The following is a 22,064-nucleotide window of genomic DNA, read 5'->3' as shown; positions in this document are numbered from 1 at the left end:
ATTTTGTCTTGTTTAAGAGATCCCTGGAGCCACATTTCCACTTAAATGTACCATTTCAAAATTTCAAGAGAAATACACAATACAAAAAAATTGAGAATAGAGAAAGTCAAACAGTCTAAAGTTTACCCTCAAAGTGGCTTGTGCTTCCTCTTTACTCTTTCCACTTTTAATCAGTTGCCAAAGACAAGTATCATACACATTTATTGTGTGAACCTGCCAAAAGGATAATAAATTTCAATTTTCTACATAGCATGACCCGAGAATTATATATAGTTGAATGACAGCATTACAACATAAACAGGTGCCATTTGCCTGACAAATATCTAGAATTAATCACGTAAATTGCACGCAAAATTTACTTACATTCATCTTCCGCCATAAAATATATGCTTGAAGATCATCACAGCATATACTTGAGCCCGAAATGAAGGGACATATTTTCAACTCTTTCTGAGGAAAAAGAGCCCTCCACTTGGAAACATAAGCGGATGTAAATAAAGACACAATACAGAGCTTATCTTGCTGCAAAGTATACTTTTAGTCAGCAATCGTGATACTCATGATCTTGTATCATGCTTCACATAAAATAGAATAAATAAACTAAAATTTTTATATTCTAAGTTCAAATTTAGTATTCAGGGAGATCAAAGTCAAAGACACAGACTTTATTGTAATAACACAAAAAAACATGGAATATTGTAAATGAAACATCAATAAAGATCCCATCTTTTAGAAGTAAAAATTGTTTAGAATTTACCTGCTGCGCCGCTTGTAGAACTTGGTTTTCTTTTGGAATATGAAACTACAAACAACCAAATAAAGTTTCATAGACCAAACAATGGAAGGAAAGAGATTTGTGTGTAAGATATGTTGTTGACTACCTGTGCTCACCAGCGCAACCATACGAGAATATAACATCTGGAAACTGCTCCATAACAGCAATGGCACACTCGTTCATTAACTCTAATGCTTTCACGTCATTTGGTTTCTCAAACTCATGCACTTCAGAAAACCTATATGATAGGACTTATTATCTTGAAGAAGTGTGTAAACTTGTTTACAGACTATGCTTCAAAACATACCTGCAGCAGAAACCACGGGCATGAACATAGATGATGATGGTGTAGGCCGCATGATCACATCCTGCACCTCAAATGACTTCACATATTCGTATTTGCTATTCGCCATTTCACTAAATTGCACTGGAAAGAAGGGCGGCAAACACAGTAGCGGCTAAGGTTTTGATCAAATTTAAATCATATAAACAAAGATAATATCCAATCACATCTAGTATAGAACTAGAGGAAAATAACAATTCCAGTAAATCCCCCAAAATAAAGAAGAAATTCTCGGTTATCATATTTTCCTACCAATTAAAGTATAGAAACAGCAAGGATTCGAATTCTTCACTTTAACATAGAAATTGGATTTGATTCATGCCAATAACCCCAAAAGGAAACAAGCAGATAATGTCTACCTTGTAAAATTGAGAAGGAGATATGGCCGGTCGAGAGATGACAAAAAACGACTAATTTGCAGTCCCCGCTGGTTTCTGCGTTCGCGCCGCTTCACTAAATTGAGGGAAGAGAGATTAGGGTTTTCTCCACTCCTTCGCCTTCGTATCTTTATACAATTCTTTCCATTTTAATAGGTTATTGCACAATTTTATTATTTTAGGAGTTTCATTTATTTTTTTACTACCAGTGTTAGCACCACGGACCAAGAATTTTTCTGCTAATGATGATACAATTAAAAATAATTTAAAAAAATTATCGTTATATACACGTTATAAAAGGAAGAATGATCCTCGTAGTCTAAAAATCTATACGAAACAAAATTTAATACATTTGTAATTTGTGAGAAGAATAAAATTACTCATGCAACTTACATTTTCAATAAATAATGTCTAGTTCATAAGTTATGGGGAGAAAAAACATACATTTTCATAAGTAGAACAAATAACGAACAAAAAGTTCATAAGTTTTGAAACACTTCTTTGTAAACAACATTAACATTGGAATCACCACTGATATCGTCTTCATCTCTACAAACTAAAATCTTCAAACATTTATGACTTGTGATTTTATTTGTTATTATATACAAAGAGTACGATTACGACATAGAATTATTTTGTACAATTTTATCTGATGAATGCCATCACCCAAACATTATCATTTTGTGTAATTAATTTTTTAACGTTTCTTGAATATATAATATATAGTTATATGCAAGTTTAGGGAATTTGTTTATGATTTTCTCTAAAATTATAAAATTATACAAAAATTTTATAATGCTATCTTAATAACAACCAATAAGAAAAAACCAAATGTCTCAATTGAAAAAAAAAACTTAAATTGCAACCAATATTATACTCGTATCAAATTGATATTCAACACTACAGGTTTTGATAACTTTGTTAGAGTTTTGTTGTAACACCCCAAGTTTTCGTACACGGATTCGGAGTATAAAAAAAATTTGGACGAAGAGACACTTGGAATCAAAGTGCAAATAAATTAATTCAAGGATAAAGGTAAAAGATATACTTTATTAGAAAAATACTTGAGAAGTATTTTTACAAGAATGATGGAATTGCAAGTAGTATATGAGTACTTTGAAAGGGACTACACATATATGGATTATGTCATGTGGTACAACATTGGTGAGATACTAGTTAAATTCTATCTTCCTCTCCTTCCTCTTCCCTCTCGTTCCTTGCTTCCATAAAGCTCCAAGGAGACAGCTAGAGTACCTACAAAATTAACACCAAATGGGGGATCAAAATATGACTCATAAGTAAAGGGGAAGAGGGGCACAAGCTCAAATAAGAAAAAGGAATTAGTAGGCGAAATAGGGCAGCCAGGGGCTGGCATTGTAGGGCATGAAATCAGCCATTTGCCACCTTTCCAAAGTTTCACCAAAGTGGAAATAATGACAAGTGAAGCAAGAAAGATGAGCTTATCTTCAAACCCAAATGAGAGGAACCACACTCTCCCAAAATACAAAATGAGATCAGCTAAATAGCCTTCCAGGAATTTCACCAATTTAGGCATGGAAGCCTATTAAGAAAATATGAAAGGGGAGGCAACCCCTAACTGGATTTGGAGAATCCAGCTCCCAAGGATCAGCCCTCACTAGCCAAGGACTCGGCTATAAATACCACCCATCTCGATTCCATATACCTCTATGCCAAGAGGTCAATTGTAGTCTCCTAGAGATAGCATGAGTTGGCCTTTCGCCTGCCAAGGAAATTCCAAAAATGGTTAGATTCCTCCATCAACAAAATCCAAGGAAAAAGTTTATTCATGGAAATGGTAAGTAGCCATTTAAGATCTTGCAAAGAGCCTCTGCATTGATATCCCTCTTCCAAAGAAATAAACCACAATGAACTCATCAAATAATGAGCTTCCCAAGGCATACACCAATTTGGTATAGAAGCTTTTAAGCTCAACAAAAGAGAGATGAACAATTAGCTCAAAAGGGAATTTGGCATCTTCCACACAATGACCAAGAGATACGAGAAATAGCAAGTATAGAGGCTCTACAATGTCTTACACCAATTTAGGCATAGAAGCTTTAAGCTCAAAATCAAAAGGTGGGAAGGGACAATAGATCAAAGTAGGAGTGGAAGCTCCCAAGGTCTGCCACAAAAGTCCAAGAAATTTAGCTATATAAACAGCCACAAACCCCTTTCTCTCCTACCCCTTTCGACACCCAATTTTTTTATACACCAAGGATGTGCAGCAGTGAGGAGGGAGAAGGGCAAATAGTGGCAGCAAGCAATAGCCACAACAACTAAGGATCACCAAAGAAGGTAATTCTCCCCAACATCTTTTACGAAAATAGCATTCATATAGATCCCAACATAGCAATTATAAGATAGGACGTAGAGAACATAGAAGTAGCATCAATCAACAGTTAGTACCAACATCAAGATCAAGCCTTAATCACAACCATGGCCCATGCTTCTAAGATCACACATAGTTGCTGCCGGAAACTCGAAAGAATTAAGTTTTAGTAGAAGTTAGGGGACTTAGCTTAAAGCCGAAGGGCTGCCCCACGACCTCCGACAGCGGCTAAGACACGAGGGCAGCCGCGCGGACTCCTCGGCGGTAGCAACGGCGATCACAAGAGCCGGCAACAACGAGCGGAAAGGCGGCAGAGAGCAGCGCCAACCGACTGCGTGATGCCGGGCTGAGCACAGCGACGGAGACAGCGATGCCGCTGAGAGGGAACCTGCCGCGTGAGGGTGCGACGGCGGTGGCAGCAGCGGCTCCTGGTCCGGCACGGAATCGCCACTGAGACATCGTCGGAGCTAGCTGCGGAGTCGCAGAGCGAGAGGAAGCTCGACGGTGAGAGAAACAGAGAAAGATAGGGAGAAGACCGATGGGAAATCACCGGCGATAGGGAGCGCCGGCGATTCGATCAGTGAGGACGGCCGACGGCTGTGGAGCTGTACAGCGAGAGTGAGCTCGACGGGAGCCGGAGGCGGCGCTGTGGAGAGCTGGCGGCGAGGTTTTGAGAGAAAGAGAAATTGAGAATGAGAATTGAGAGGAGAACTTGAGGAGAGATGAGGAGATGATGGAGCCGCTGCTTCTTCATCTTGAATTTTAGGGATTTTCAATTTGAGAATGAAGATGGGGAATTTTGATGGAAAGAAGGAAGTACCGATGGAAGAGAGTATAATTGGGGGCTGCTCTTTTAATTAATAAAGTGGGTTCCGTAATGGATTAAGCAAGTTGGGCCTTAACAATTAATAGACAATTTGGGCTGCCACTCTGGATTAATTGAATTCTGGGCCTCTAAAATAAATGGAGAAGTTGGACCATTTTATTCAATTGTAGAGTTTGGACCGAGAACTTTCAATAATTATTTGGGAAAGGAATTAATTTAAGGAATTAAGCTTGGATCTTAATTAAATTAATTTCCGAATAATTTGAGTTCGAAGATGAAAAATTAAAGCAGAGACGCGAAGGGCCGACCGGCGTCGCCCCTCGAAGCCATGGGCGGCCTTAAGAAAAATCCGAAGAAAGGAATTTAAAGAGGGATTGCAAGAATCCATATTTTACTATTTAAGGGATAATAGAATTTCTCCAAGATAAGTAAAGCGAACAATTAAGTACTACCGCACAATAAAGCCGAGTTAGGATTTAAGGAAAAAATCCCATAACCCGAGACTAAGAGATAGATGCTTTCCTATAGGATGCATGCATTTTTTTTCTTCTCAGAAAAATAGTTCGAGTACTAATTAGCGTGTTACGCTATTTATTTAAAGGAGAATTTATACAAGGGCAAAGTAAGGCCGACGGGAGAATTTTAATTGAGGAGTAAACGTATCAGGTGGGCTTTCGTTTAATATCCAGCACTATAGTGTGGATATAAAGCAAATGTTTTGAAGTTATGAAATACCTTTTTGTCAAAAATGGAGATGTGATCGTTTCTTTTAAAGTTGTTGTCATGCCATAAAATGTTTATTTTGAGACCTGTCTGTGAGGGCTATATGCCGGGAGTTTGGCGATGCCAACAAAATTTGATAACGAATTCGGGTCTGAGAGTGGGTAAAATCCCAACACAGACTTACACGCGCGAGCGCTGTGAGCCATCCTAGAGAGAGGTTGGCCGGCGAGGGTGCTTGTTGAAGGTGGCCACCTACAACAGCACACTGGATTCTCAGACATGGTGGAAATATCAAGAACTTAGACTGCAGTCGGACTTTTAAGATCACAAAAGAATTTAGTATGCTCGGGCCTTTTAAGAAAACCCCCGTGTGATACTGTTGATGGATGACAACTTATTGTATGTTTTGTTTTTGGCAAGTGCCCACTGAGTACTCATGTACTCAGCCCTGCATGTATTTATAAATGTGCAGATTAAGCAATAGGGTGGAGGCGTGCTGATCAGAGTCGATGCTACTTAAGTAAATAAGTGTGGATCTCTCGACGCTTCGTGTCTTCATACGCGAAGTCGTTTTCTGGACTTTTTCCGCTGCAGTTTGTTAAGAGAGTATAGTGAACTCTCATCATCGAAACTCTGATTCATTTTGATGAAATGCCATTGTTATTCAAATCCTTGTAATCGAATACTTGGATCTTATCTATCATATTGTTTGACTTTTCAATGTGCAAGTTCTATCTTCATTTCTTCCATATTTCTTTAAATCCCTTTATTAGTTGCGATTTATTCGCTTTTGCTATCCTTGGCAAAGTGCGGTCGTGACATTTGTATACTAGAAATCACGTTTCAGGTGATTGAATACTATAAAAACTCTTAGATCATTTTCCAATGAATAAAACAGATCATTTTGTCATAATGTTGTTACGTTTTTACATTTAATGGTTATTTAAATACATATTTAAATGTATAAGAAACTTAACAAAGTCTAAGTCTTTGTTTTAGTAGACCGGTTGTGGGCGTCGTCCACTGTAAGGTAACACGGTCAGTTCTGAACAAAGAAAAAGAAGAATTTCACAACCTAGATAGGCCTAGCCTAGACTACCTATCGAGAAATGTTGCAATGTTAGTCCGATTGTTTCTAAGCCTTAATGAAACAAGATGACATTGGTGTGGTATAGCACTGAACGGATCTAACAGCAAGACGTGTTTTTATGCTATCTACTGATAGACGAGGTCTTGATAAATAAATATTTCTTAATCTACATACGTTAGCATTGAGCATATGATATTAATTTTACGCTGCTTTGATCTATCAAATGGTGTGGGTTTTTCGTAACCCAATAAGCCTGGTATTTTGGGTGGTGTTAATTAGTATCTGGCGGTGCTAGGATTGCTATTATGTAGAAACGCACGCGAGGGGAGTCTCGTTTGATAATATCCCCAAGAGAGGTCGAAACGAAGTTTTATTATTCAGGAACCTAGCTAGTTGGAGTTTGATCACTCTATGAATAATAAATAAGGATTTCGAGCCGAGTCCACTCTTAGAATTAAATAAGAAATTAATTAATTAAGTTCATAGCAGATAATAATTAATTAATGAACATTTGGATCTTAAGTGCGGGAAATAAACATTTAATTTTAAATGGAAACCCGAATTACTCGTAATTTGGGATTTGGATGGGCAGTGCAATATTATTTATGTAGTAGCTGCAAATAATATTCCAATTATAGCTTATATTAAATTATGGGTTTTAATTAATTAGTCCTAAGCTAATTGGGAGAGGTCATATCCAAATCTTCCATAGATCTCTGACTGGGCCCAATATGAACTAATTATAAATAAGAGAATAAAGGAAATACAAACAAAACAATTTTCTCATCAAAATTTTCGAAAATTTTGATTTTTCTCTCTAGAGCTGGTCGAATTTTTTGAGTCTCCTCCGTGAGAATTCTGTCTTCTTTATTCGAGTCCTAAGTGTTCCGGTGAGATCAGCACACACTGATATCGGAGTACGGCTTGGAAAACCAGTCAGAAGATCTGTGGTCGAGTATTAAAGATCGACAAGTGGAGAAGTAGCAAGCCATCTACAATTCTTTGGATAATCAAGAAGGTATTACTTATGTTCCGTAGAAAAGCATGTTTTAATTCAAGTTATGAGCATGATACATGTGATAATTGCGCGAATAGAGTTTGTCTGAATAATCTGCTAAATAGATCTAGCCTCTGATTTATTGCACGCTTCCGCTGCCAGTTCCATCAATTGGTATCAAAGCCAATTTTTGGCTCTGATTATTTGGATTTAAATTTTGCGAAATTCATGTCTGCATGTTTTATTTTGATCTCGAAGCATGTCCTTGATGTTAGAAATTAGAATTACCTGATGAACACGAGAACTATCGAATCAATGAACTTGAATTATTCGAATTTGGGAGACGTGCGGTTCGTCGGCGCTTGCGCCAGGACGAATCGCGCAACGTGAATTCGAAGTAAGGTCATCGAAGTAGTGGGAGCTCGGATTCCCTATCACGGGGCGACGCGCAGACGAGCGAGGGCTCGTGCGCGCCGCCGGCCGAGACCGCGAACCAGGCGCCACCTACTCCGAGAGCTGCCGAGACGCCAAGCCGCACCAGTCCGAGCCCTAGGCGGAATAAGGCCGAGACCTCCTCGCCCCAGCGCGAGCAGCTAGCCGAGCCAGTGGGAGCAGGAGGTGCGCCGGGAGCCGAGAAGGGAGTGAGCAGCGGCCGAGAGTAGGCGCGCCTACGTGCGCTGCTGGCCGAGGATGTTCGACGCCCGACTGGCCGAGACGTCGAGCCAGGTTCAAGTTGCAGAACGCCCGACTAGCTGAGCCAGATCCGAGCCAGGCTGAGACGTGACGCGCCTTGCGCGACACGGGTCCTGCACACCTGCGTGCCGCCAGGAGATGCCTGCGCGCGTGCTTCGGGTTCCGGCGACGAACTCGCCGGATATTCATCGTCGTTGATTCGTGCGAACCTCGAACAACGAGATAACGATGGAGGAATATTTTAATTCAATTGAATAAATAAGATATCATTAAAATAATATTATTTAACAGATTTGGAAGATTTCCTTAGATTTTAGGAAAAATTTTGATTATTGACTATATCCATGGACATAAATATATTAATTATATTCCTAGATGATATAGACAAGAATAATTAAATAGTTTCCTAAACATAATATATATCTAGAATCCTAATTAGGATAGATATATATAAGATTATATTAAATAATATTTATTCTCTTCCTTATCTTGAACAAGGAATTAATTTAAGTTTAATTATTCATGTCCGTCCAAGATATAAATAATTTGAATTATTTAAGATACATATTATAAAATACATGAATAAGAATTAAACTTTAGAAAATTAACGTAACTTCCTTAAACAAGATACCTAAAGATAATAAAAGATTTAATTATCCAGTCAATTGAATGCCAACAGAATTTAATTGAGCCTTTAATCTGCCCTAAGGCTTAGGATAATTAATAAAAAAACCATTACTAAAATATCTAAGCGATAATTACAAACTAAGTTTGTAAATGGTCTCCATCGGTTGGTCTGCAACATTATGACGCTTATTTCTAATATTATCGTCACTCATGCTGTGGGGAAATAATCCTAAGAAATAGCAAGTTCATATAGGCGGACTTCTCAATATAAATTGTTTGAACTAGAAATTAGTTTCTAATATTATCGTCACCCATGCTGTGGGGACAATAATCCTAAGAAATTACAAGTTTCAGAAGTTCAGACGGAATTTATGAGATAGCTTGATTTTGTTATCAACACATGAACAGTGTCATGGGAGTATGTTGTAGATATGAAATTCTGTAATGCTAAATCTGGTGGTCGTGCTTAGGCAACATTTGGCGACCAATCGACGGACCCCAACCCAGTTCCTGAACTGTTTAAAAAGCCTAACTCCATGGCAGAAGGAAGTTGTTCATGAACTAGGTTTTGGAGCTTTTGTCTTTCTTGTTCAGGAGGTGTCTAACTGATTTGAAATAGATTTGTAGGGTATTTTGTCTAGATTTATTACGATGTAAAGCAATTGGGATGGTTTGAATTCAATTTTCTTTCAACATTATTCTCTTCAATCTGTACATTATTCAATTTCCTTTCAACATTATTCTCTTCAATCTGTACATTATTCACTGATCCTAATGTACATTATTAGATACTATTGGTACATTATTTACCGTACCAAATCTTAAACGCATTAAAAATAAAATTTAATTCATGTGGTGGTGCTATAACCTAGCCCCATGGGTTGCTAAACCCAAGGGGAATGATTCAAACTCTCTGCCCTTTGTGATGGTTCCGTTTGTGAGTGGGTACTACAACCTAGCCCCATGGATTGCTAAACCCAAAGGGCATGAATTCAATTTCCTCTCAACATTATTCTTTTCAATCTGTACATTATTCACCGATCCGTGCACATTATTAGATACTTTTGGTACATTATTTATTGTACCAAATCTTAAATGCATTAAAAAAATGAAATGTAATTCATGTGGTGGTGCTATAACCTAGCCCCATGGGTTGCTAAACCCAAGGGGAATGATTCAAACTCTCTGCCTTTGATCACGCTTTCGTATTTTGGTCGGTACTATACCCTAGCCACATGGATTGCTAAACCCTTTGGGGAATGGATTTAACTTTTGTCACACATTAAACCCATTGTAATGTACATTATTCAAAGACGGCGTATACATTATACAACTATAATCGTACATTAATACAATCTGCATTATACACTTAATATATTACATTATTTGTCGAAAGTTTACAAACTGTAACTTACGAAAGGAAAACACGAAAATCTGTAAATCAATGAACGAATTAATTAAATTACTTTCTTATTGTTGAAAAAATGAAACCAATCGAGGAATACTTCCAGAATTCGGGTTTAGGCGAGAAACTACACCACCAGACGTGTTCAACGTAGAAAATCGAGTTAGTTATGTGAGAGAAGAAAGAGAAATTATGAAGGAATACGAAATAAAAACAAACTAAAAAACCTTCTTCCATAATTGAAAACACCAAAACTTATGAAGGAAATTGATAGAAGATGCTCAAAATTATGGCAGGGGAATGGAATTTGAATTTTGTGATTTGTAGCAATGTAAACCGTAAAGATGGAGGAGAGAAGAAGAAGAAGAAGAAGAAGAAGAAGAAGAAGAAGAAGAATTAAATATGGAAAATAAATTAGAAAATATAACTACCAAACTTAATGGAGAGAATTAAGGAAATGAAATAAACGCTGCAAAAAATCACTCCCAACAATGCCCTTTTCCAATTAATTTAATAATATAAATAATGAAAACAATCTTAATTTTCGTCCATTAGATCATCAAAATCGTAGGGCTAGGATTTAGAAGGAAAAAGAACAATATTTAGAAAAAGGAAATGATTACATCCCTATATATATATATATATATATATAGTCCCATTATCCACAAACCCACTCTTAAAGACCGAACCACCGAACCATACCAAATTAGGGCTTTTAGATCTAGTTTTTTATGGATGAGATTCACAAATTTATAAATTATTTTCTTCTTCATCACCAGTCTATTTTAATTCATCCGAAGGTAAATAAGTCATACTAACACGTTACGAAGATTTAACTTTATTCCAGAATATATTACTTCATTCCAGTAGTTTTTTACTTCATTCTAATAGTATTATTACTTCATTCAATTACGTAAATGCAGTTTCGCCGTCGCGTGCCGTTCTTTCTCTCTACAATATCTATCACCACCGCTACGGCGCTGATATGGTGTAATAAACACATGGAATAATATAATAAATTATTTGAATGAAGTATGTGTAGAAGCATTTGAAGTCCTACTGGAATGAAGTAAAAACCTTATCCAATGAAGTAATAACGTTTCTGAATGAAGTAATAAACTCACTTGAATAAATTGCATTTTTTAATGTGAATAAAGTAAAAACTCATGTCAATGAATTCGAATGAAGCATATGTTGAATCATTTCAAAACCTACTTGAAGCAATTAAAAACTTGTTGTAGTTTCAATGTATTACGTACAGAATGAAGTAATAAACCTATACAATGAAGTAAAATTGGCTTGTAATGAAGAGCAAAAAAAAATTTACACAGCAGCATATCTCATCAAAAAACTAGATCTTATGGCCCAGATTTGGTCTCTAGTTCGGTCTTTAAGAAGGGTTCGACATTGATTACAACTCCATATATATATATATATATATATATATCACATCCCTATATATATATATATATATAATTTATTTTATTTTATATATCTAATAGAATATAAATATATATAATATAAAATTAATAGAATATATATAATGCATATTATATAAAATATATTAAAGAATATATATTATATATATTATATAATATACTTAAATTAATAGAATAAATATATAAAATATTATATTTGAAATATAATTCGGTTTTTCGGATTTTCGGTTTTTTTTTCCATCCGAACCGAACCGAACTGAAAAACTGAAACTTTTGTATTTTTAAAACCGAACCGAACCGAAAAACCAAAAAAATCGAACCGAATTTCAAAATTTTAGTTTGGTTTAGTTCGGATATTCGGTTTTCGGTTTTTTTCTCACCCCTGGAGATTCATCCCATTGTGGTTGCTCTTGGACTCTTAGCTTTATGGGTGTTGTGGTATGACATAGAAAAAGAGATGATAATAACGTGACGTATTGAATTGGCGACTTGGGAACTGGAGGGAGAGGACATTCTTAGTCGATAGGAATGTTAGTTCAACTCGATCCCGATAGACTAACCAGATTAGATTGCCAAAATTAGAGGGCTATGGCCGACAAATTACAACCTGATTAGAAATCAGGCTGCTACCATTCAGGCTGGAGGGTTAAGCAGGTTAGTCTTGCTGGTTAGGCTGCACAAAAATAAAATTTTGTACTTATTTTTATTATCATGTGTCATACCTTTTCATTCGAATTATTCTTTCCTCCATATTTTTTTTTCTTTTTTCTCTAAACAATATATTACTTCTATGAAAGATGTGCAAAAGTTTATAACTACCTCAAACTAAAAAGGAAAAAGATAAATAAAAATGTTCTATATAAATAAGTGCTTAAGAAACTATTATGTAATTCCTTACTTTCTTAAAAATCTTTTTCTGTATCCATTTGATATTTTTATTTTTCTAATTTCAGTTGTGCTAAATATAATTTTATTTACTATGTTGATTTTGTAGATAATGTAGATGTGTATATTTTATTTTTAAGAAATATAGAATCTTTACAATTACTTAATAAATAAATAAGATAATTTTAATTAATAATCAGCCTGCTGGACTAACCTGAAATCCAAATGTTTAGGATTATGGTTGTAAATTATTAACGCGAATAAATTCTAGCCCGATTAATCTGCAACCCAAATAGTCCTATTGACATCCCTAGTTGTAGTTGTGCCCTAGGGCCTAGTCTCTTTTACCACATTAGTATCTCTTAATCGTATTTTTCCTCCACTATATTAATTTATTAACAAGGAAATCTAAGCATGATTTGCGCATTTATGAGCCATTTATAGTTAAATACAATACTAATATACGTGCCTTAATTTTTATTTACCAACACATTTACTCAATATTAGTAGTATTAAAACTAGTGCAAAAAGGAACAGTCATTTTTTTTAAGGATGAAGAGATTACGTTTAAAATATTTGTGACGCTATTTAATCAATAGAATAGGATTGAGATTCACCCGAGTTAATTAGTTTTTCAAGCCGAGCCGCACATAACTTGAGTGGTTACAACACAACAAAAGCTACATATGCTAATCATGAGATGATAGGGGGAAGAATCAAGAAATTAATTAGCAAAAAATTGCATAATGTATTATAGAAACTTGAAGAAATCAAACACGATACACTTTTCGTTATACTCCACATTTTATGGAGTAAAAGATACTTGATATTTAGGGACATTATTAGGAAGAAAGATTCCCAATGCTTCTCAAGTTCAGGAGTTTTCTGATTCTCATCAATGAGATCAAAAATGTAAGTGTCCAAAGTCTTCTTTGGCCTTCGAGGAGTTCCCCTTTTGACACTCTTGAACAAATTCGAGTTATTAGCGAATGCATTGGATACGGTAGTCCCCGTCCCTCCGGCCGTGGGCCACCCCGTCTCCGTCACCACAACCTTGAGGCTGGACCCACCGGCCTTCTCGAGTGCCGCGTGGACCGAGTCGACCATGGCATGGAATAAGTTTTGGTATTGGTATGGTCCATCCCTAACCACAACCGATTTAGAAGTAAACAATGCATAGTCTAAAGGAATGTTGGTGGGGTCACTAGCATATGCAAAATATGGATACACATCAATTAGAAAATCGCTATGTGTTTTGAGAAGAAATTTGATAATTGGATCGATGAAGGATTCGCGGAATTCGGGTCGGAATGCCCCGGCCGATGGAGGGTAGGATACTCCGATATCCGACATGCTTAGGACCGCGGAGACCTTGATTCTCTGAAGCCTGGCCGCGGCCAGGGCATCGGAGATGCGTTGCATGGCTGTCGGTATGTAGGGTGCGATGTTGGGGTTGTCGGCCGGGTTCATCTCGTTTCCAACGGAAATGTAGCGGAAGTTGACGTATCGGTACTTGCGGATGTTGTTTTGGACCCAAGATGTCGCGACAGATGGATCTGTCGCGATGCCTTGGATCTCGTCGTTGGGCACCCCAATGATGACGGAGATGTTGGTGCCTTGAAGTGCTTCGAGAATTGCTGGATTAGGGTTGTATAGTCGAATGTTACCAATGTTGTTACCCTTTATTAGATTGACGATTTCTCTTGGTGGTTGTAGATTGTCGCCAAGGGTGCCATAGCACACTCCCGTTCTAGCATCTAAATTCATTTACCCATCCAAAAAAAAAAAGAGTTAGTACTTATTTTATTTGATTTTCTATACAAATTGAGAAAGGGATAAAGCTGCAGTGTGGATGCAAAGCAAGGCTATTACCATTAGCATAAGGTGTTGCTTTGATGATCTCTTCATTGTGACTAGAATTAATTAAAATTATTTGTGACCACTTATTTATAGTGTTTGAGAAAGGGAGGAGCCTCATTTTAAAGACCATTAAAGTTTATTTATTATATTTTGCCATTTCTTAATCGTGGATATTTACATTGGATACATAGCCACATTGTCAAATGAGTTTTTTAGAAAAAGGAGTTGACCAATTAAGTAAATATTAATTCACAATGAATATATCGATATCCTTATACCGTTATTTTAACTTCATCAATTAATAGCTCTCCATTTTTGTCTTACATTTATTCATATTCTTATACCGTTATTTCCTAATTTTTTTTCTTTCATTTTGATTTCCCTTTTTTGCTTTGTTACTTGTTTTATTTTTTATGTTTTTATTATCTGAATTAATTTTAATGTTATGTACTAAATATCCTCTTAATATTAACTATTCGTGTGGTTAACTTCTCAATTACTAAACTATATGGCAGCATCCCTATTCTTTACGCATCAGTTCATAAGTTCAATATTCTTTATTTCATTATAAATGAACTATATATTTTTTTAAGCATCAATTCACAATTAGGTAATTGAAATCAACAAAATTAATTTGTAATTATATTAAGAACTTGCAAATAAGTCCATTTTAAGCGTATGGTGATTATATAATATATACCATCATGTTGTATCTTGATGGTCCAAGTGTGTTTTTAGGTACAATGAATCTTGATTAAATTAAAAATAGATAGATTAGTCAATATTATATTTGGATATTTATTTTTTTAGAAATATCTAAATAAAATAACACTTTATGCATTTATAGATCAGTTATATGATTGATGAAAAACAAAATAACTGTGAAGTATTTATATGGGTTATTTGAAATTTCAATCTCCTAGAGTGAGTAATTGAATCTTAAATCAAGTGATACCAACAACGCCTCTTGTTTTTTCACTTACTGTAAGATAACATATCTAAACACCTGAACGACTAAATTAATTCATTCACTATAAAAACTTATTTGTTAAGAATGCAAAAATCGAGACACAAATACTTGCGTTGGAAAATTTTAAAAAAAAATAAAAATTAGGACGCAAAAGCATGCGTTCCTAAATTAAAGATAAATTAACTTAATTTTTTGTTTTTTAGGACTCTTTATTTTTTGGTGGAACCTGTTTTGGTATGGAATTTATGAAAAATATCTGTCTGGAATTATTTGTTGAATGATTTAATGCGCATAAAATTATGCCCTATATACATTTTTTAAAACTTTTATCTGACTAATATACCCTTATATTTATTTTCGTAATATTATTTTCTAATTTGACTAATATACCCCTAATGTTAATTTAAGTCGATTAAAATCATTATTAGGACTGTTTCAGTTCACATAATATAAAATTATATTCATACACTTCTTTGTATACTCTTATCAATCGATGGTTCTAAAAAATACTATACAGGTTTGAATATACTCTGTGTCAGCTGACCTTGACTTGGTCAGTTGACTCCGTTATTCAAATTCGGCCTTTTTCTACCTTTTTCTATGTCTCGTGCATTTTTCACATAGCACGTCAAAATATCAAATTGAATAAAATGTGCAATTGAAGAACTTATTTCACATGCATAACATTTAAACAAGTCAATCTAGACCTTAAAAGTGCAAAATCAGTATTTATCACATGTGTTTAAGTTTTAACCTTTCTTACAACTATAATTAATTAACACTCCCTTTGTTTACTAATCGATACTCAATAGTCTTGGTAGTTGATGATAAGAATTTTAATGCAAAATTTATAAATAAAAGAGAGATGGATAGAAAAAATGTTAGTAATATTATTAGTGGAGAGTGAAATTCACCTCATTAAAAAATAGAGAGAAAAAACTATAAAAATGGACAAGACTAATTTTTGTGGAGAGCAAAAATGGAAAAATAACACTCTTGATTATAGACGAAAAGGGTATATTTTTGAGTCGTGAAACAATTAAAACTTTTATACTGAAAATTAATCCAACTATCTAATTTTGTATAACTAATATTTTCGAACTACACAAAGGGATATCGTCAATCCATGTTCTCTTGTAACAAGATTCTATGCGATGATAATACTTTACTTCTCGCAAACAAATTATCACTATCCCGGTAAGTATCACTTATTTCACTAATCCTAATCCATTCCTATTCCACACTCACAATAAAATAAAATGAACCCACCATCACTTATTAAAATTACTCATATTTATAAAGATTATTTTATTTTGTTATGAGTGTGAAGTAGAAATGGATTATGATTAGTGGAGTAGGTAATCCTTATCGTCAATGTTCCAAGTTATTAAGTTGCAAAAACATCAAAACAAAGTATATTATTATTATTATTATTATTATTATTATTATTATTATTATTATTATTATTATTATTATTATTATTATTATTATTATTATTATTATTATTATCATCATCATCATATAGTTAGAGTAATAACAATCATAGAGATTAGAGACCTTGTATTGTACTTGCATAATCAGCAAAGAATGAAGAGCTTATCATAATCTGAATTCAATTTCAATGCTGTAATCACGTTAGTATCACATAGGTTAGCAAGATACGCATAACATCAAACTAATGGTAAAAAAAATAAAATAATATAAAAGGTAAAAGAAAAAAGAAAAAAGAAAAAAGAAAAAAGAAAAAATTCCTATTATTTGAAATAGGTAGTATGCACCTTTTATGGATGGATGCACCTTTCACGAGATTTGACTTTAAAATTTGGAATTCCTTATTCTATGCGATCTCATGGTATATTTGGTGGCTCAGAAATAAATTTATATTTCAAAAAATAGAACCGAACTGGAAAACTGAGAAGAGACTCATTATTTGGAGGCTAGGAGCATGGACTAAAGGATGGTGCCCGGAATTTCCTTTCTCACCAGGCCAAATGTGCGAGGACTTACTTAAAGCTAGAAGATGGACGGAGCATAATCACAAAAGCAACTCTGATAAACATAAAGGTGCATTATAGCTCGCCTTGCCTCCTAGTCAGTTGGTTGATGTTTGTTTAGTTTTTGTTTTCATTGTTCTGCTTGGAGGGTGTTTTTCCTTTGCTTAGCTTGCTTTTTCTGGTTTGAGGTTTTTTTACTTGTTTTCTTGGACTAGTTTGTTGATACTGAACTTTGGTTCCTTTGCTCACCGATCTCTAAGCGATCTGAGCCTTTTCTCTCTTATAAAAAAAAAAAAAGGTAGTGTGTATTTTTACCAAAGTCGAAATTAAAAAAACTCCCATTTTGGGGACTTAAATAATAGAATCACCCCAAAAGGTGAAAAAAACCGGTACATGTGATTTCACGTTAACAACTAAATATTTATAGTTATACAAAATATTAAGGTTTTGTTTTTTTCCTTATAATACAAAATATTAGTTTTCGGTCAATCGTTGTCAAGCCAACTTCTAAATTTGATTAGTAGTACATGGATTATACAGAAAGAAAGTACAAGTACATGGATTAATTTATAGCTAATTAACTCTCTATTTTACTAACAAAAAGTAATAATAGTACATTTAAGCCTTCAAGTTGGAGTAGAAGAAGCTTTTTACAAAAATAAAATGGATGGTTAGTAAGAGTACTAGTCTATAAAGCGAAATTTGGATGGTTAGCTAGAGTTCAAGTCTATATAACATAATATTAGTAAACAACATCATAATTCTGTAAAACAACAAATTGCGTTTGGGCCAAATATCCACATGGGATTACAATTTGATGGCTCGATCATTAGATTAGGGATGTGTTCACTTTCTTTGTTAGGGAATGAACAAAAATAAAACATGCTCTGATTTACGTGGGTATGGCCCACTGAATTGAAATTATGCGTATGTGTTCACTTTGCAAGAAATGAACCCAGCTTTTAGAGCCGCAAGATTGAGTGAGGACAAAAAAGCCCATATGAAAGAGAGACGGGAATAAGGGGAATTTAAAAAGAGAGGGGTAAAAAAGTAATCTTGCACTCAATTCTTGTTTGCAGTGAAGAACACAGATTTGAAAACCACCCTTTTTGAGAGAAATGTATCATGCGTAATTCTGATGAACAGTGCGGGCCCTAGCTTCAAATCATGGGCTTGACAGTTTTAAATCTGAGGAAGTGAACAATGGATTTGCCCATATTTGAGCTCAAAACTGTCCAAATCTTGGAAGGTGAAATGTAGACATAATGGGAGCTCGATCATTAGATTAGATGTATAATGGGAGTATTTCATTTATAGACAAAAAGTGAAATGTAGTTTACATTTTATTAATAATGAATTCAAAATCCAGACATAACCACAAGAAATGAAAATATATAATGGGACAAAATATTAATCGTGAAGAAGATGTTTGATTTGATGGCTAATTATTAATCTGTGACAACATATATATGAATTATGATCCCTTTTAAGTTTTAACCTTAATCATAATTTATATCTTCTCGCTCTTTTCTTGAATTTTGAGGAATATATTTGAATGCGTAGCTAGACCTGCCCAAGGTTTATCGAACCAACTGTTAAAACCGAAACCGTAACCGCCGGTTACAGTTCTGAACCGAAACCGTGATAATATATCCGAATCGAAACCGTCGATTTTTAAACCGTGGTTCGGTTCAGGTTCAAAAATTTTCAAACCAAAACCGTACCGGAACTGCCGGTTCCGGGCGGTTCCAAACCAAAACCACAAAAAACTCCGGAAAACCGTGAAACCACACTAGAACCGCAAAAAACCGGCGGTTCGGAATCGTGAAAAACCGTAACAAAACCGCCAGAAAATTGCCGATTCGGAACCGAAACCGAAACCAGCGGTTTTGGAACCGGAACCGTAACCGCGAAACACCCTCGTGGTTCGATTTCAGTTCGGCAATCTCTAAAACCGTAACCGGCGATTCCAAACTGTAACCGCCGGTTCCGAAACCGTGGACACCTCTACGCATAGCTAAACTTTTGTCTCGGCCTAAATTCTGGAAACATAATCATAGATTTTACCACTATATTTGGAAATTACTATCGCAATCGCCATTAATGTAATATTCGTGGCAAATAAAACTTGTTAATAATGGCATTTCTAAATTTCTTTGGCCTCATCAGAGTTATAGAAAAACATGACATACGACTATAGTTTAACTTTTGTAGGATTTTCAATTTCATTCCAATTTTACGAAAATATTTACAAACAAGTCTTCATTAATGTAATCAATCTCATGAAAAATGTATTCAAGAAAAAATTAAAACTTATCCCGCTATATACAAGATGATCAAATATATTTTCTCTCTTTCTAGCAAAATAGAACCAAATTTTACCATATTGTCACTTCTAAATCTTTTTTTGAGTAAATTAATTATTTAAATCTTGATACTCTATACGAACGATAAAAACGAACCTTTCCTTAAATATTTAAACAATAACTAGCAAGAATTCATTAGTAAAATGTTAAGAAAAGGACACAATTGACATTGTGCCTTTTATTGTTTCCTACTTTTACTAATCAATATTTCAATAATGCCTTCTTCGATTATTATTCAATTTAATGTAATACTACGTTTTTAAAAAGTCTTGCGATGTGGATTATGGAACACTGGTTAATTTTCTGCTATTTTTTTTTAAATAAAAAAAGGCATATTCCACACAAAAAAAAGTGAAAATTTTGCAAATATTGAGTTAACTTAAACATTATAAATCATATAAAAGCCTTAAATTATATATTTCAAAAATGGTAATATATTGAAAAAATTCATGCAGGGGAAAATAAAATGAATGGCCTCTATGATATCACGTATCGAAATCTTTTCTAGATTCCACACCATTGGAGATTAATTCGGACTTCAAGCAAAAACAATTATACACAATCACACATTAATTATTATGCAAAAATTAGTGAATGAGATTTTATATCTCACATCTCCATTTCATTTTTTATTTTCCGATCTTGTGGCGTCATATCATATGCTATAAAGTCATACATACTCGTAACCTATATAATATCAAATCAAATAGAATAATTGTGTATGCGATAAATTAATTAAGTTGTGAACATGCATGCACAATAGGATATTAGTCTCTAAAACTATTAATTTTGTCCAAAATTTGGTATTTCCCATGAACTTTAAATTGGTTTAGAATATCACAAAATTTGCAATTTGTTTGGTATTTCCCACGACATGTCTATCACCATATTTTACTAACTTACGAGACTTTTTTTTTTATCATACTTGACACAATTAAATCAATGTCATTTTCTACGTGACTTTTTATCCTACTTGTTATGAACTTAAAAAGTGGTTTAAAATACCATAAAACGTATCACAGTTGCTCACATAAAATAAGATTTTGATAAAAATATCTTCTTTGGGTCAGTTTGTGAAATAACCAAACAAAGTGCAAAGTTTGTGATATTCTAGACCAATTTTAAAGTTCGTGGGAAATACCAAATTTTGGGCAAAGTTCATGGTTTTGGAAACCAATATCCCATTTTATATAGTGTGAGAAAAATCGTACAGTATTAAAATTAAATGTATAAACAGTTCGAAAAAATTGTCCGTAAACAATACGTACTAGTTCTTCTATTCTACTTATAAACTTTTCTTTTTGTAGAAATTAGTAATTGTGTTTTCTAATACATATAAAAATGCCTTTATAGATATTAGATTTTTATATATAGAAATAATAAATATGATAAATTTTTTTTTATCAGTTTCGTGATTTTCATAGTCTCGTGTTCTTTAACATTTACACATGAAAAATAGAGGAAAATATTATCACACTAATAACTTTAATATTATCATGAGTTGGAACCAAAATTAGTGAAAATAGGTTCTTTAAACATTTCATCACGAGAAGAGTGGAGAATGAAAGGAATGGCTTCGAGAACACTCCCTTTATCTATTAAAAGTTAAAACCGTACTACTTCCTTAACGTTTGATGGCAATCGTAAATTAATAAAAATAAATACCTCAAATGTATTAACGAACACATTTATTTGATTAATTTCGACCCGTTACCTTCTAATTACGAGCATATATAATCACTTCACCATTTAAATCTATGTAACACGACACAATGTTTGTAACATTTAGTGGTGTTGCTATATTTCCAATGATGGGAATCGGCACTATAAATTGTGACGTGCAATCAAATCAATTCGTAAAAAATAGAAACATCACGAGAGAAGGAATGATAAATTTTCTACAACTTGCATATAATTCCAATTTAATGGAAATATGAAAGATGAGAATATAAATTGTCATTATGCTAGCCTATTCTTTTCCTAAAATGGGACTTCGCGGAAGATTGTGATTGATAAGAAAGTTTCCAAAATCTAAAAAAGATAGGAATGACAGCCACAAACAATTACTACATGATTTTGCCTCTTAACATGTAGGTTTGGGCAACCAATATTTCTTGCCTTTAATTTTTAAGTATTTCAGAATTAATATTAACGACAAATAACAACTTAATTCATAACTTTTTTTTTATATAATAAAAAAGTCGCAAAACACTAAGGTGGTGAGTGAAAGTCTATAAGACAACAACAACGAAACAAGAACCTAAAGAAAACAGCAAAACCAACCAACAAACACTATCTAGCCAAAAGTACAAACCAGTAAAAAGAGCAAACAGCAAGCAAGACT

General features: G+C 34.2%; 1 protein-coding gene and 3 long non-coding RNA genes across 4 annotated transcripts; 2 read left to right on the top strand and 2 right to left on the bottom strand.

Moving 5' to 3' along the window:
• Positions 1–492: 492 nt before the first annotated feature.
• Positions 493–1,011, bottom strand: LOC121791542. Its single transcript, XR_006048603.1, has 3 exons — positions 882–1,011; positions 758–802; positions 493–522 (listed from the first exon to the last, which is right to left on the bottom strand). It is a non-coding gene; the product is annotated as an uncharacterized LOC121791542 (long non-coding RNA).
• A 4,258-nt stretch (positions 1,012–5,269) lies between these two features.
• LOC121791538 lies at positions 5,270–6,143 on the top strand. The gene is made up of 2 exons (XR_006048600.1): positions 5,270–5,337; positions 5,867–6,143. It is a non-coding gene; the product is annotated as an uncharacterized LOC121791538 (long non-coding RNA).
• Positions 6,144–7,100: 957 nt separating this feature from the next.
• Positions 7,101–9,504, top strand: LOC121791539. Its single transcript, XR_006048601.1, has 2 exons — positions 7,101–7,502; positions 9,272–9,504. It is a non-coding gene; the product is annotated as an uncharacterized LOC121791539 (long non-coding RNA).
• Positions 9,505–12,719: 3,215 nt separating this feature from the next.
• On the bottom strand, positions 12,720–14,369 carry LOC121791543 (glucan endo-1,3-beta-glucosidase, basic isoform-like). The gene is made up of 2 exons (XM_042189466.1): positions 13,354–14,369; positions 12,720–12,744 (listed from the first exon to the last, which is right to left on the bottom strand). Exons 1-2 carry the CDS (start codon positions 14,295–14,297, stop codon positions 12,720–12,722), a joined length of 969 nt encoding a protein of 322 aa, XP_042045400.1. The 5' UTR covers positions 14,298–14,369.
• Between the last annotated feature and the right edge of the window lie 7,695 nt (positions 14,370–22,064).

The sequence above is a fragment of the Salvia splendens genome, unplaced genomic scaffold, assembly GCF_004379255.2.
Source record: "Salvia splendens isolate huo1 unplaced genomic scaffold, SspV2 ctg841, whole genome shotgun sequence".
Classification (NCBI taxonomy): Eukaryota; Viridiplantae; Streptophyta; class Magnoliopsida; order Lamiales; family Lamiaceae; genus Salvia; species Salvia splendens.
This window is presented reverse-complemented; position numbering and strand designations above follow the sequence as displayed.

Excerpts from the sequence above, each read along its gene's own strand:
- LOC121791543 (XM_042189466.1), bottom strand. The coding sequence starts at position 14,297 with ATGAATTTAGATGCTAGAACGGGAGTGTGCTATGGCACCCTTGGCGAC. Across the intron at positions 12,745-13,353 it reads ATAATGTCCCTAAATATCAA|GTTAGTCCAGCAGGCTGATT; the intron begins GTATCTTTTACT and ends TTTGGATTTCAG.